Source organism: Rhineura floridana, chromosome 7, assembly GCF_030035675.1.
Source record: "Rhineura floridana isolate rRhiFlo1 chromosome 7, rRhiFlo1.hap2, whole genome shotgun sequence".
NCBI lineage: Eukaryota > Metazoa > Chordata > Lepidosauria > Squamata > Rhineuridae > Rhineura > Rhineura floridana.
The window spans coordinates 29,446,688-29,463,753 of NC_084486.1; the positions used below are offsets into that span (position 1 = coordinate 29,446,688).

At 45.0% G+C, this 17,066-nt stretch overlaps 1 protein-coding gene across 1 annotated transcript in view; it reads left to right on the forward strand.

Moving 5' to 3' along the window:
* The window catches only part of CABCOCO1 (ciliary associated calcium binding coiled-coil 1), a 119,910-nt gene extending 103,790 nt beyond the window's left edge, over positions 1–16,120 (forward strand). The window contains exon 8 of the mRNA XM_061635109.1: positions 15,465–16,120. Coding sequence (XP_061491093.1) covers positions 15,465–15,539 — 75 coding nt within the window. The 3' untranslated portion in view covers positions 15,540–16,120. The remainder of the gene's footprint in view (positions 1–15,464) is intronic.
* The last annotated feature ends 946 nt before the right edge of the window (positions 16,121–17,066 follow it).

The following is a 17,066-nucleotide window of genomic DNA, read 5'->3' on the forward strand; positions in this document are numbered from 1 at the left end:
AGGAGGGAGGTCAGAGGGGAAGAGGACAGCAGGTTTGATCATTTCCAATGATCAAATTAATTTCTCTGCTATTTAATCTGGGAGGTAAGAAATGGGATCCTGTGCAAGTTTGCTGAGAATGGGTGCATGCTTATTGAGTTCAATGGGATTTACTCCCCTGCGATCATGCTTAAGATAGGTGAAACTGGCCACAGAGGAGGGAGGGAGAGAGGGAGTGGGCAGGGGAGGAGGGAGGGGGAGGGAAGGGGAAGGAGGGAGAGAGGGGAAAGGGGGGAGAAAGGCAGGTTTGATCATTTGCATGCTTATTGAGTTCAGTGGGATTTACTCCTGTCCAATCATGCTTAGAATAGGTGAAACTGACCTGGGGAGGAGGGAAGGGAGGAGATTGGGTGGGTGGGCACTGGGCAGAGGGAAAGCCCCTTTTCTTTTCAAAAGGAAAACATTGTTAATAGTATCATTATTTTTCAGGGTTTCCCCCACCTTTTTATTTTATAGCATGTAGAATAGTCTTCCACCCAAATTTAAACCAAAGCTGTCCCTGGTCACATACACACCAGACCTTTATTCTACTTTAAACAGTCATGGCTTTTCCCACAAAGGATCCTGGGAAGTGTAGTTAGAAGGCTGTTGAGAGTTGCTAGGAGACACCCTATTCCCCTCACAGAGCTAAATCTCCAGAAGAGGGGCTGACTGTTAAACCACTCTGGGCACTGAAATAGGAGCCTCCTAACAATTCTCAGCACCCCTCACAAATTACACTTCCCAGGATTCTTTGGGAGAAGCCAGGATGATTTAAACTGAAATAAATGTCTGGCATGGGTGTGGTCCCCATAGCCAAGCCAAACAGCTATGAGTCTGGCTTTTAGAACACTGACCGTTGGTTCTTACTGAGCATGTCTGCATTATCATAGACTTCAATGTTAAATTTCATAAATTAATTAAAATTCAGCCATGCATTTTTTAAACTTTTAAACTGCAGAAGATGAAGGTCAGTGTATGGGGCAAGGCCAGTACAGGTACTTTGTGAACATGGCTAGTTTTTCATTAATTTCAACAGATTATGAGACCACTGGCAGAAAAAAGTCAAAAAGGTCTGGAATATTTTTTTTAATTCTTGTTTTACACTTTAAACTTTGGATTCTGAGTGTTTTGTGTATCACCATGAAAACCTAGGGGGTTGTTGAGCAAGCGTTTCTGACTTCAGGACTTTAAATTTTGTAAGATTTTGTTTTCACAGAATAGTAGAGTTGGGAGGGGCCTATAAGGCCATCAGGTCCAACCCCCTGCTCAAGGCAGGAATCCAAATCAAAGCATTCCCGACAGATCTGGCTTCCTGCAACTTGAGCCCATTATTCCATGTCCTGCACTCTGGGACGATCGAGAAGAGATCCCGGCCCTCCTCTGTGTGACAACCCTTCGTGTACTTGAAGAGTGCTATCATATCTCCCCTTAGTCTTCTCTTCTCCAGGCTGAACATGCCCAGTTCTTTCAGTTTCTCTTCATAGGGCTTTGTTTCCAGTTCCCAGTTGCATTTTGAAATGAGCTTATGGGAAGGAGCAGAATGGAATGGTGATATTTTCAATTTAACATTGCAGAATGTGAAATACCCATGCTGGCTATAGCATACAGCCACTTTTGTGGCTGTACAGTAGCATATCATTTAAAGACGCTTGCATTATTGCAGTCTCATGCAGTATTATGGAATAGTTGAAGACCAACCAAACTAACTTCTTCTCCAATAAATGTATAGAAGAAACGCATTTCTTACCAGTAGAATTGCAAGCAACAATCCCCTCAAACTCAAATCAGAGGCAATTAATAAAACCAGACTATAATTGCCAAAATGTAAAAAGACAGAACATTGAGCATGTCAGCATTGAGAAAAATGATTGTAAGTAATTTAATTGGACTCAAACAATGAAGCAAAGAGGGCCACTGTTGTAGATAATTTGCAAAAATGTGACAGTAGTCAAAATAATATTATTTTGATGAGTATCTAGTATCTACCGTATTGAATCTCTTGTGGTTTAATCTGAATAGAAGGACTATATCTTCTTCCCCCATGCCTTTTTTTAAGAAACTTCCTGTTTTTTTGGAATGAGTTTTTGGCTCATGATCCTTAAGCTGGGTGTAGCCCCATTCAACTCAGTGGGGTTTAATTGAGTAGCCATGCATAGGACTGCATTATTAAAATATTAAGCGTAAGGTTCTCTGCTTCTGTGTCCCAACTATAGGTCTTCTCCCATCTCCCCTTTTTCCTGTTCAGTCGACTCTGTATGAGCTCCTTGCTTTCTGCCCTGTTTCAAGAGTTGCTATCTCAGGCAATCTTGCTTTCAAAATCAAGGAGGATACTCATCAAGTCTCTGGGATTTCAGAGCTAAGGACTGTTTGTAGCTCAGTGTCTGCTATAGTTGGAAGGATTTGGGAAACATCTTAGGTGTGAATCCAAGGAGCTTTCTGTATCGCCGGTCCTTACTTTTCACTGCCTCATCCCCCCCCTCCATTTTTCTTTCTTCTGGAGGATTTTATCATCTGGTTCATGGGGGATATGATATGATTTTAATTTTTATTCATTTTAAAATTCATTTTGTGTGATTAAAATTGCACCCAGAGCAGTGTACAAAAATTATAAAATCCATTAAATCAACAATAAAAACAATTTATAAACAATAAAACGAAGCTTAAAAACCAGCACAACCCCAGTTCCCTACAGACACAGAAAAAGCAGCAGAAACCCCAGCAGCAATAAAGGGGGAAGCCCCAGGAAGCTAACAAGTAAAAGGGAATGTTTAAAATAAAGTCTGAACAAGCTGCCAGAAAGCCAGTGTTGAAGAAGTCAAATGAGCTTCCATTGGGTAGAGCTGGGTGCCACCACGGAAAAGGCACAGTGTTGAACCTACACAGTTCTGGTATCACCTGTAGTTTATTTTTTCATTTAGGGAATTTCGATGCCACCCTCCTTCAAAAAAGATCCCAAACATTATTTACATTGAAAAGTTGGTATTTATGATATTATCATAAATACATAATGATGTCATAAAATCATAAAAAATAAGTAACTGGGGGTGCCCACCCCAAACTCTTCTCTGGGACAGGACAAATCATATACCCCAGGAAAGGGGAGGGTGTCCTCTACGAGATGCCACTGCGTCCTGCCTGGCCCAGAGCTTCTGCTGAGCGCAGGGCGTGGAGGAGGGCATCTATGCAAAATCAAAGCAGACCAAAACATACAGGAAAAAATAAGTAACGGGGGGTACCCACCCCAAAATCTGCTCTGGGCCAGGACAAATCATATACCCCCAGGAATGGGGAGGGTGTCCTCTACAAGATGCCACTGTGTCCCGCCTGGCCCAGAGCTTCTGCTGGGCGCAGGGGAAGGATGAGGGCATCTATGCAAAATCGAAGCAGACCAAAACATACAGGAAAAAATAAGTAACGGGGGGTACCCACCCCAAAATCTTCTCCGGGCCAGGACAAATCATATACCCCCAGGAATGGGGAGGGTGTCCTCTACGAGATGCCAGTGCATCCCATCCAACCCAGAGCTTCTGCTGGGCACTGGGCACGCATGGGTGCATCAATTCAAAATCAAAATGGACAAAAACACATAGAAAAAAATAAGTAACTGGGGGTACCCACCCCAAAATCTGCTCTGGGACAGCACAAATCATATATCCCAGGAAAGGGGAGGGTGTCCTCTACGAGATGCCACTACGTCCTGCCTGGCCCAGAGCTTCTGCTGGGTGCAAGGGAAGGATGAGGGCATCTATGCAGCCAGAAAGGGTAGAGAATCTTCTTACTCATTTCTCAGACCTCTTTCTGAAGTGAAGGGTCAAATCTGTAAAGAAGTTTGGAGCAGTCACATTAAAAGATAAGGGCAGGGCATTCCAGGCAGGGGGTTGCCAACCCTGCTTGGATATGGATGTCTTTGCAGAGGATCCCTAGTCAAGCTTTCCCAACAGCACAATCCAAACTGTATCTACTCAGAAGTAAGTCCTGTTGAGTTCTATGGGGGCTTAGTCCCTTAGTAAGTGTGTTTAGAATTGCAGCCTTCAGGGGCATCCATCTTTACTCCCGAATGCTCCCATCTAACATCTCCACAACACTAAGCTCGTTTCTTCCTACAGTGGCCTTCTGGTGACTGGCCTGGCCTGGCAGTACTTAAACCCTTCTTGCCGAAAGCAAGTAGGCTAGATTAAATGTTCCCTACCCAGGCTCCATCTTTTAGCTAAGATGTCTAGCTTAATTTCCAGTCAGATATTTTTTTTAATTGTACACTCCAAGTAACTGTGATTGATGCTTAATGTATCATGCTTAATGACATCACTCAGGCCTGCCCCGTGACATCACTCGGGCCCGTCCCGTGACATCACTCGGGCCCACCTCTAAAATCTCAGGTTTTGGGATACTTCTGACCTGGCAACCCTAGTACAAATGCATAATAATAACAGCTAAAAAAAATGGAGTAAATGAAAAAGCATTCACCAGGTACCAACATGATAACAAAAATGGTGCCAGGTAAGCCTCTCTGAGGAGAGGACAGGACATCACAACAGAGAAAGCCCTACCTATGGCTTTTCTGCCTGAGATGTTCCTGTAATCAATCACAGATCAGTGAAGGAGGGGCCTGGTAATGCTTTGCTTGCTGCATGGCCAGTGAGCCAGAAGCTATGGACTGCCTGCTGCAGGGCTCTTCAGCCTTGACCATGCTGTCTGGGGATGATGGGAGCTGTAGTCCAATAACATCTGGGGACCCAAGGTTGAAGAGCACTGGCCAACAGGAAAGGTTTTTAAGCTGCTCCATGTGGTAAAAACTGTATGATTCTTCTTTCCGAAACGCCAATTCTGTGCCACAGTAGCAACATCTTTTCGTCTTTTTATGATCCATGGTATCCTCAAAACTCTCCTCCAACACCACATTTCAAATGAGTTGATTTTTCTCTTATCCACTTTTTTCACTGTCCAACTTTCACATCCATACATAGAGATCGGAAATTCCATGGTCTGAATGATCCTGACTCTAGTGTTCAGTGATACATCTTTGCATTTGAGGACCTTTTCTAGTTCTCTCATAGCTGCCCTCCCCAGTCCTAGCCTTCTTCTGATTTCTTGACTATTGTCTCCATTTTGGTTAATGACTGTGCCAAGGGATTGATAATCCTTGACAAGTTCAATGTCCTCATTGTCAACTGTAAAGTTGCATAAATACTGTTGCCATTACTTTAGTCTTTTTGACGTTCAGCTGTAGTCCTGCTTTTGTGCTTTCCTCTTTAACTTTCATCAGCATTCGTTTCAAATCATTACTGGTTTCTGCTAGTAGTATGGTAACGTCTGCATATCTTAAATTATTGATATTTCTCCCTCCAATTTTCACACCTCCTTCATCTTGGTCCAATCCTGCTTTCCGTATGATATGTTCTGCATAAAGATTAAATAAATAGGGTGATAAAATACACCCCTGTCTCACACTCTTTCCGATGGGGAACCAATTGGTTTCTCCATATTCTGACCTTACAGTAGCCTCTTGTCCAAAGTATAGGTTGCGCATCAGGACACTTAGATGCTGTGGCACTCCCATTTTTTTTAAAGCATTCCATAGTTTTTCATGATCTCCAAGGCTTTGCTGTAATCTATAAAGCACAGGGTGATTTTCTTCAGAAATTCCTTGCTCCGTTCCATTATCCAATGTATGTTTGCGATATGATCTCTAGTATCTCTTCCCTTTCTAAATCTAGCTTGGACGTCTGGCATTTCTTGCTTCATATATGGTAAGAGCCTTTGTTGTAGAATCTTGAGCATTACTTTACTTGCATGGGATAGTAATGCAATAGTTTGATAATTACTGCATTCCCTGGGATTCCCTTTCTTTGGAATTGGGATGTATATGGAACTCTTCCAGTCTGTGGGCCATTGTTTAGTTTTCCATATTTCTTGACAGATTTTTGTCAAAATTTGGACAGATTCAGTCTCCGTAGCTTGTAGCAACTCTATTGGTATGCCATCTATTCCTGGTGATTTGTTTCTTCCAAGTATTTTAAGAGCAGCTCTCACCTCGCATTCTAAAATTTTTGGTTCTTCATCATACGGTTCCTCCGTGAATGAATCTGACATCCTGGCAACTCTTTTATACAGTTCTTCAGTGTATTCCTTCCACCTTCCTTTTATTTCATCTCAGTCAGTCAGTGTGTTCTCCTGGTGATTATTCAACATCCCTACTCTTGGTTTAAATTTCCCTTTCATTTCTCTAATCTTTTGGAACAGGACTCTTGTTCTACCTTTTTTGTTGTCCTCTTCTATTTCTATACAGTAACTATTGTAATAGTTCTCTTTGTCCCTACGTACTAGTCGCTGTATTGTTGCATTTAGGGTTCTGACTGTGTTTCTATCTCCTTTTGCTTTCCTTCTCTCTTTAACCATTTTAAGAGTTTCTTCAGTCATCCATTGAGGTCTTTGTCTCTTTTTAACAAGAGGTATTGTATTTTTGCATTCTTCCCTGATAATGTCTGTGACTTCACTCCATAGTTCTTCTGGTTCTCTGTCAACTAAGTTTAAAGCCTCAAACCTGTTCCTTATTTGATCTTTATATTCTTCTGGGATGTTATTTAAATTGTATTTTGGCATTATGATTGCTTTGTTGTTCTTCTTTAGCTTTACTCTGATTTTCGATACAACCAGTTCATGATCTGTACCGCAGTCTGCTCCTGGTCTTGTTTTTGCAGAAAGTATGGAACTTCTCCATCTTCTGCTACGAATTATATAATCAATTTGATTCCTATATTGACCATTTGGTGATGTCCACGTGTACAGTTGTCTTTTTGGTTGTTCAAAAAATGTGTTTGCAAGAAACAAATTACTGGCTTTACAGAATTCAGTAAGTCTTTCTCCTGCTTCATTTCTGTCCCCTAGGCCCCATTTCCCCACAACTCCTAATTCTTCTTTGTTCCCTACTTTTGCATTCCAATCCCCCATGATTATCAGCACATCTTGTTTTGGTGTGTGATCAATTTCTTCCTGTACTTCTGCGTAAAATCTCTCCAAGTCCCCTTCTTCTGCGTTTGCTGTCGGAGCATAGACTTGGATTATGTTGATAGGTTTCCCATTTAATCTCATTGATATAACTCGCTCAGACCTTGCGTTGTAGCTCCTAATTGCTCTTGCTACATCACTTCTCACTATTAAAGCAACCCCATTTCTTCTTAACTTCTCATTTCCTGTATAAAATATTTTGTAGTTGCCAGACTGAAAATGTCCCATTCCCGTCCATTTTAATTCACTCACGCCAAGTATTGTAATGTTCCATTTCTTGCTTGACAATCTCTAGCTTTCCCTGGTTCATGCTTCTCACATTCCATGCTCCTATTGTGTGCATCGTACAACTCCAGACTCTCCTTTCGCATCTGTGTGCATCAGCCTCTGGGCTTCCTTTCAGCTTTGACCCAGCTGCATCATTAGTCACAGCGCTACTCATACTTGTCCTTTGTTCTTTCCCAGTAGCTCGGTGAGTGCCTTCTGACCTGGGGGGTCTCATCTTCCAGCACTATCTCGTGTTGCATTTTGAATACTCTGTTCATAGGGTTTTCGTGGTAAGAGATATTCAGTGGTAGTTTACCATTGCCTTCCTCTGAGTTTGGATGAATCTTAGTCTGCTGTTTCAGCTTTGACCATTCCGCCTTGGGTACCCCTGCTAGGAGTCTAGCCTCTTGGTCTAGACTCCTGATGGCATTGCTCTTAGCTTTTTCAACGCTCTCAACCCCCCTCACCACGTTAAGGTGTGTATCCTAGAGGGGGACCATCCACACTACTTTCCTTTTTTCTCACCTCTGCTTCTCCTTCATGAAATGGACCATTGGTCTCACCTGAAGGGTGATTTTCCTATGAGGACGGACATCACAACGGGTTTCAGCTCCACCTATCATGCGAAGGCAAGAATGTCTTTGAAGTCAAGACTAGGGGCGTCAGGCCCCTCCCACTCTCCAGTTCATTCGCAGCGAGTCTCAGGATAAAGATCTAAAAATACAATAAGAAGGCCAAGCGGCCTGGCAGCAGGAAAATAACACAATAGTACCATGCATAGTAACATGACTGCAACATAGCTGTATAACAGAACTAGAAGTCTTGACTTCACTCTTGAATTTAAATATAATAGCGTAACAGTAATATATAACGCATTAGAAAATATATAGTCATCCTCCAACTGGGAGGGTCATGATGTCCGTCCTCATAGGAAAATCACCCTTCAGGTAAGACCAATGGTCCATTTTCCCTATGAGTCCGGCCATCACAACGGGATGTACCACAGCAGCCCATACAGGGAGGGACCACCCACGTGTTAATCCTCATTAAGAACCTGTTGCAACACTCGTCTGCCAAAGGATGCGTCAGCAGAGGCATAGCGATCCATTTTATAATGCCTTATAAACGAGTGTGGGGTAGACCAGACTGCGGCCCTACAAATATCGGCAACAGGAGCATTAGTGGCAAAAGCAGCCGAAGTGGCAGCTGACCTGGTAGAATGAGCCGTTATACTAGCTGGAACTGACAGCTTCAGAGACTCATATGCTAAAGTAATACATGCCCTTAACCAACGGGATAAAATAGGATTGGAAACTTTATGCCCCATAGACCTTGGATGAAAGGATACAAACAGAGACTCTGTTCGTCGAATCTCTTGGGTCCTGGACAGGTAGGTCTTGAGAGCCCTCCGGACATCTAACGAATGCCAAGCCTTTTCAAGAGGATGGGTAGGATTCGGGCAAAAGGAAGGCAACACAATGTCCTGGTTGCAATGAAAAACTGAATCGACCTTGGGACGAAAGGAAGGGTCAGTCTTCAGCACAACAGAGTCCTTATGGAAGACGCAGAGGTGTCGAGCAGAAGACAATGCGCCCAACTCCGAAACGCATCTGGCAGATGTGATTGCGATCAGAAACAGGACCTTGAAGGACAGTATACGTAGGGGCACAGTCCTGATGGGTTCAAATGGAGGACGTTGTAAAGCCTGCAGAACTTTCGGCAAACTCCATGAGGGGAACCGATGGACAACAGCCGGAGAGCGTAGGGCGACTCCCCTCAAAAAATGTTTGATGAACGGATGTGAGGAAATATGATCTCCAGGAGACGACACTGAGAGAATGGATGACAGAGTCGACGCATGTCGACGTAGAGTGTTGGGTCGAAGTCCGATCATAAAGCCACTATGGAGAAATTGGAGCACCTGATGCACATTGGCCTGGGAAGGATCGTGGTGGTGGGACTGACACCACTTGGAGAAAGCCACCCAGGTATGTTGATAAATGCGAGTGGTAGATGGTCTTCTCGAGGCCAAAATAATATCAATCACAGCGTCAGACAGTCCAGCTGACCTCAAATGTCTCCGTTCAAACGCCACACTGTTAGATTGAGCCAAGTAGGGTCCTGGTGCAGTACTGGACCCTGGGATAGGAGGTCTGGCGTTACTGGGAGTGTCCAAGGATCCATCATTGACATTGCCAGAAGATCTGAGAACCACGGTCGGCGTGGCCAAAATGGTGCTATCAGAACCAGCTGTGCCCTTTCGGTTCGCGCCTTCCTCAAGGTTTTGGCTAACAATGGTATGGGAGGAAAGGTGTACAATAGACCGTCTGGCCACGGTGTTGTCAGAGCATCCACTGCTTCTGCTGTTGAGTCCAGGTATCGGGCAAAGTACCTTGGAAGCTGGCAATTGTGACTGGAAGCAAACAGGTCGACTGAGAGGGCGCCGAACCGACACTGGAGACGATGGAAAATGGCTGGATGAAGTTTCAATTCTCCCGGAAAGACCTGTTGTCTGCTGAGCCAGTCTGCTGTCACATTCCAAATCCCTCTGAGGTGCTCTGCTTTCAGGGATTGTAGATGTTGTTCTGCCCAGACAAAGATGAGGGAGGCTAAGTCCTGCAGAGGACAAGACCTGGTGCCCCCCTGTCTGTTCAAATGTGATTTTACACACGTGTTGTCTGTTCGAATGAGCACATGATGCAAAGGGAACAGAGACTGAAAATGACATAGAGCTAAGTGGACAGCCTTTAGTTCCAGCCAGTTGATGCTTTGAGATTGCTCTGCGTTGGACCAAACCCCTTGAACGTACTGGGAGTTGCAGTGGGCTCCCCAACCTATGAGGCTGGCGTCTGTGGTTACGACGGTTCTGCGGGGTTCTCTGAACGACGTGCCCTTGGAGAGGTGTTGAACCTTGGTCCACCAGCGGAAAGAGAGGCGCAGAGCGGGGCTCAAACGAACTTTGCGATGGTTGGAGCTGGCAATGTCTTTTTGAAAAGGCAACAGAGTCCACTGAAGGGGTCGAGTGTGGGCTCGAGCCCAGGGCACAATGTGGATTGTGGAGATAAACATCCCGAGCGCTCTGGCGAGAAGCATGACATCTGCGGATGTTTGTTGCATCAGGGACCTTGCGATGCTTGTGATGGCAGTGATGCGATCTGGAGCCAGGAAAACCATTGCCTGCAGGGTGTCCAACATTGCCCCAAGATGTAGTAGGCATTGGGTTGGTTGGAGATGGCTTTTGTCGAAGTTGACAAGCCAGCCGTAGGTCTGCAAAACATTGAGGGTGATCATTAAATGATGCTGAGCCAGCTCTTCAGACTTGGACCGTATTAGCAGATCATCCAAATATGGGTAGATATGAACCCCTTGGGTCCGAAGGTAAGCCACTAGGATGAGTAGCACCTTGGTAAATACTCTTGGAGCAGAGGACAGGCCAAATGGCATCGCTCTGTATTGAAAGTGTTGGTGGCCAAAGGCAAACCGAAGAAACTTTCTGTGGGCTATGCAAATGGGCACATGGAGATACGCTTCCTTAAGGTCGATAGAAGCCAGGAAGTCTCCTTCATGCAGACTCTCGGTAATGGAATGGAGAGATTCCATTTTGAACCTGCGATATGTTACAAAACGGTTGACAAACTTAAGGTCCAATACCGCCCTCCAAGATAAATCTCGTTTTGGCACAGCAAATAGGAGGGAGTACACCCCTTCCGACCTCTCAGTTGTGGGAACTGGCTCTATCGCCGCTATGTCCAGGAGGTGATGTATAGCTGTCTGCATGATGTTGTGCCTGGCTGGTGCCCTTGGGCAAGGAGACGGATGGAATCTGTCTGAAGGGGTTGCCCAGAACTCTATGGTATAGCCATAAGTGAAAAGGTTCCTGATCCAGGAGACCGTAGTAAGGCGCAGCCATCAATCTCCAAAATTAAGTAATCTGCCACCTATGGGGAGGGCGTTAATACTACTTGAGTAGGCGGGGGCCTCCCTTATATGAGGACGATGAATTGCCCCTGCGCCCTTGGTACTGACCTCTGCCCTGGAAGCGTCGGTTCCAGGGGCCCCTGAATGCATTGGGGTCATAGGGTCTGAAGTCGCAGCCTCGTCCTCCTGGCCGCGTTCCTCGAAAGGACTGGTTAGAACGAAAGGAGGGAAATCGCCTGAAGGGCCTGTGGTCGATGTTCTTGACTGTGGCCAGAACCGGTTTGTGGGTGTCTTTTGGATCAACCAGAACTGCCTTTAGAGCTTCCTCGCCGAAGAGTAGAGATCCGGAGTAAGGAGCCTTGGACAGGTTCAGTCTGGCCGCTGAATCAGCTTGCCAGTGGCGAAGCCAGAGGGTGCGACGAGCGACTATTTGAGTCGTCATGGCTCGTGCCCCTAGTTGAGTGGCATCCAAAGTGGCATCGGCCACAAAAGCTGCTGTCTTACGTAATTTCGATAGTGCTCTTCTGAAGGCGACAGGATCAGGGTTAGCATCCTCTAGAAGGTCATCCATCCACATCATAGAGGCTCTGGAGAAGATGGAGGCTGAAGCGGAGGCACGCATGGCTAGGGCAGTGGCCTCGTGATTCTTGCAGAGGGCGAAGTCTATTCGTCGCTCAGTAATATCTTTTAGGTGGAATTCCCCTTCCCTGGGCAAAAGAGATCTTGAAACGAGGCGAGCGATTGGTTCATCTATGCCAGGGACATCTAACTTGGTGGCAAAGTCTGGGGCTAGGGCGTAAAGTCTGTCAGCCAGGTTCTTGAAGCGTCGAGCTTTGAGTGGATGAGCCCATTCTTCGGAGGCTAATTTGGCAATTGGGTCCGGCACTGGGATGTAGTGTTCAGTAGGTGCAGGGGATTTGAGGACCTTGGCCCCTTTGATAGCTGGGGCGGACGAAGTTGAAGGCGCAGTCTGGAGACCAAGGGTATGAAGTACCCTACGTGCTAGCGGCTGATAGTCTGAGGTATTAAACAAGCGATACGATGTATCCTCCTCATGATCTGAATAGTCGCTCCAGTCATCTCCTTCAACATGGTCAGTGAAAGTTGACTCCTCCGCATACGAGGCTTCGTCCGTACATCTGCCTCTGGCTACATCAAAGGGATCTGGTGAACAGGAAGGATGAGCTTCATGGCACGCACGTTGGTCCATGTTGAGTGGAGGTATGGCAGGAACTTGTGGTAGTGACTGCATTTGGGTGAAAAATGCCAGCATGGCTTGAAGTTGGGAGAGGAAATCAGGAGACAGCTGCAGACCAGATGTGGCAGATGTGTGTGCCTGATGAACTATTGGAACAGATGTTTGAGGCGGTAAACCAGAGGTAGGTTCGTTAGGTGAACAGTGAGCGGGAAAGCCAACAAACTCTTCCTCGTCAGAGGCAGCAGCAGGGGAATGGAAAATATCAGTTATGTGTGTCTGTGCTGTGGTGGTGATTGGCACAGAGACATAACGAGGGCGCTTTGATTTACTATGGCTGGAAAGATGTTTTGTCTTAGCCAGTGCTTTGGCATGTCTGGTCTTAGACGTGTTAGGATGTTGTGGCTTGGCTGATTGTGGCATGTCTGGCTGATCTGGCACCATGTGTGTTGATGGTGACATGCCTGGCTGTTCTGCCATCTTATATTAACTTGGGTGCAGTACACTGCCACGGAGGGGGCAGGATGTAAAGACCTGAACTGGCACAGCGTACTACCACGGAGGGGGTAGAATACACTGGCAGATGGCGAAGTGCACTGCCACAGAGGGGGCAGAATGCACTGAGATATCAGCGTTAATATAATATAGGCTGTTTTAGAGTTGGCACACTCAGATTAGCGCTGTAGGCTGGGTTTTAGGCTTGTTCACGGCCCCAGAGGGGGCAGGATATACAATATAAATCAGGTTTAGTACAAGTCAGCCACTGATATAAAGCTCCAGCCTTGATAATATAATCCAGCCACTAGGATTAAAGCTCCAGCCTTGATAATACAATCCAGCCCACTAGGATTGGAGCTCCAGTCTTGATAATATAATTCAGCCACTAGGATTACAGCCACAGTAAAAGTGTGTGTAAATCAGCCCTGTGTAAGTTTGTCAGCAGCACATATACACAGACATACGGATAGATAGCCTGCAGGGGAGGTATCCGATGGTTAATAAGGGTAACAAAAAAGGCGGGAAATTTGAAATCAAAAAATGGCGCCCGGAAAAAAAAAATGGCGGAGAGGGAAGAAGCAATGGCGGCGTCGGAAGCGAACTGGGGGAAGGGCTGCCCAGCACAGTCCCGTAGGAGGAACCGCGGGGCCGAAAACCGCACTAGCGGCTCTAAAAAATCCCCTGGCAGTAAGGGAAAAGCGGCAGCCGCCGCAGAGAGAGCCGCCGTCGCCGTTTGCAAAGCCCTTCGCAGTGGGAATTAAAGCCACGTAGCGAGGGTGATCTGAGGAAAAAGGTATGATGGGGTAACAGCGGGAGCCGCAGCTGCAAGCTCCCGCTGGGATCGGAAGAGCCGCAGCCGCGGCAACAGAGCCGGGGGGGGGAGGCTCAAAAACGATCAAAACCAAGATAACCGCAGCCGCGGTCACTGAGGGAACTCCCAGGCAACGGATACAATAGAGCCGGGGGGGGTGCTCGAAAACTGCCAAAAACAAAGAGAACCGCAGCCGCGGTCTCAGAGGAACCCCCAGTCAAGGAAAGAAAATAACTTGAAAAGAATAGCTCGGGAGAGAACGAAGAGAGCCGCAGCCGCGGTCTCTGAGGGGACCCTCAGTAGGCTAAACACAAAACAGAAAAAGGATCTGAAGACAAATACACAAAGAAATACGAGACTTAGCTAAATGCTACGTGTAATTCCAATCTTGTTCGTATGAAGGCAAGAATGAACTGGAGAGTGGGAGGGGCCTGACGCCCCTAGTCTTGACTTCAAAGACATTCTTGCCTTCGCACGATAGGTGGAGCTGAAACCCGTTGTGATGGCCAAACTCATAGGGAAAACCTGGTCTTCTCCCTTCACCTTTATTGTATCATTACTATGCCTGAATACTAGTGGTGGTAAATATGAAATAGAAATAGTAACAGCAATGTGTCTAGCTTGCATCTTTTGTTGAATTTTGCTAATAGGGCACACTTAATAGTGAAGGCATAACTAATCTGTGTTAAATTATCCTGTTCTTGTACACTTGTGTTTAAGAACATATGTATTTAATTGGGCGAGGCCAAGGTCCATCTGTGTCCATCCTTTTTGTTAGAATCTCAGCAACCATTAGACACCAGGTGTTCCACCAGAAATTGGCCACAGTGAACCACAATTCTTCTGTCCACCCTGATTTTAAAATGTTGCCTCCCAGTTATCTTTTCTAAAGTGGTTTTTGAGCTAAATTCCTTTCCAATTCATCAAGACTTTACCAACATTTTGAAATCAGCAGAGAATTTGGTCTTGACTCTTAATGTGGAGCCAACATAATGCATCTAAACTTTGTCTGAAGTTAGAGAGAAGAATATACTGTTCTTGAAACCTTCGTTTTTGTTCTGTTCTGTTGCTCTGGGGGCTGTTTTTATCAATTACGCCATCTTTTCCCACAAACACACACATATGCACATACTGAAAAGGTTACATAAATTCCAAGGCCACTGAAATATTCATAGAAATTTGAGCCAGTGTTTGTACAGTTCTTCAGGCAACAAAGTTGCAGAAACACATTGTCAGGGAATGTTTGTTGCCACCCTTGAACCTTTGTTGTGAATCCTGCAGTGAATCTAAGCTCAGCATTCTGATGTTTCTTTGTATGATGTTTACTGGCAATTAAGCTTAAGTTAAGAGAGATAAGCAACATTTAGTTGCTTAAGTGCAACAGATATTTTCTAAAGATTAAACATCTGCTGCAAGGGGGGGGGACAGTTAACCCAAATGCCAGAGAATTCTATTCCCACTCACTAATATGGATTCATTGGTAAAGGTAATCTGAGAAGGCAAGGGAGGGGATGATTGTCACCATACCACTTTCTGTTGATGGCAACATACAGTGCATTGAACTATGCTCACAATACTAAGATAAAGTATTGTTATGTAAGTACAGGATGGGGCATTGTAACATTTGCAAAATAGGAAGATGTTCAAAGAATAACATCTGTCTTTGCTATGTTGAAACCACGAAGACTCTGTGCCGATACCTCAGTTATATCTGCTTCTATTTTCTTTTTTTTAAAAATGTCTTTTCAGACTGAGATTAACGAAAAGCTACAAACACAGCAAGAGGCCTATTCTGCAAGAATAGACAAGCTCAAGAAGGTCTGAAAAAACCTGGGCAAGCTGAAGGATGGTGGTGCCTTACACAGATTGTATAAACCACAAGACAACAAGCCCTATGATGTGTTTTATTCCCTACAGTCAGCATAATTGGGTCACTGTTTCATCATCCAGAAAGCATTGTTCTAAAGTCTTTCCATGCAGCATTTCTATATTTAGATTATTCAAGTATTCTATGAAAACTAGATAGCGAAGAAAGAAAATTAAAACTGAATTTTCCTTTAAAACCATCCCTTGGGGGGGGTGTTTGAAATCTGAATGCCATCAGATTTGTGAAGTTTTCCCCCTGTGTGTGTGCTGGTGGATGATATTCAGAATATCCAGGGGCCTAAAAAATATGATCCCTACAAAGTCACAAAACAGTACCTTAGCTACGATGGTTATGTCTATCCCCTAGAGATGGATGGATCTGTCTATTTCTGGTCCATGTCACTTTTGCATGTATTCATTCACAAATTCATTCTGCCCCATTTACGCATTCATCCAGCGTTTTTTTTGCAAAATAAAAGAATGACAAAATGTTTTTAAATACATATTTTATCTCAATAAACATATATTATTAGAAAATATACCTTTTTACACATTTGGGTACATTTTTTGAGTCAAGCACCATATCACAAAATTCAAAGAAGTGCAAAATTGGAAGGATAATTAAGTTCCAATGTTTGTGCTAATATGGGAGTTGCAAATTAGGTCAGTTGGCTAATTAATTAATTGGTTTGCTGACCGAACAAAATTTTCCTCCATCCTTAACTTCCCCACTCCTCTCTAGCCCTCCCCCCCATTTCCAGTTCTCCTGGTTTAGGAGCATCCCTTTTGTTCTTCTCATAACTTTCCTCAAAGTCTAGCTATATCCATACCTGTCATGCCTGAGGCAAAGGAAACATGCATCTAAACGATCACATACCTGTATGCCTACCTGAATAATCAAACTCCTTTCAAGGGGGAAAAGAAAAACCAGAATGCAGTCACTTGTCGCCCCACCCTCCAGTCCACTCCACACCCAATTTGCATAGGACCAAAAGGTACTTGTCACAGCTCTGGACAGGCAGATCGTCAAGCAGCATTTGGGACAAGTTGAATAAGGAGATGCTCTTCCATAAGCCAACTTGAAAAGGACACATATCGCCTTGCATATGTCCCAGGATATCTGGGGAATAACCTCCTTGGGGGAAGACTTCTGCCTATCTCCAGAAATCAGTAGTAGACATTTAGGACCTTGAACTGAGACTATTCAGTGCTTAACCTGCTTCATGTGTTATCCTCCTAAATATGACCTCCTTTAACTCCTTTTAACTGCCTCTCTTTTGTGTCAGAATAAAGGGCAACAATCCCCACTGGTCAGGGGCTCATTACCTCACAATTGCAGATGGTAGTTGCTGTTAGGCCAGGCCTACTACATATCCTCCACCTTGGTTGCTGTCTTCTGTGGCCTTCCTGACTGCAGGCTCCCATCTGCCTTCTCTTCCCTCCCAACCCCTGCCCATGCCTATCTTCTTTGTGGCTATAATTCCT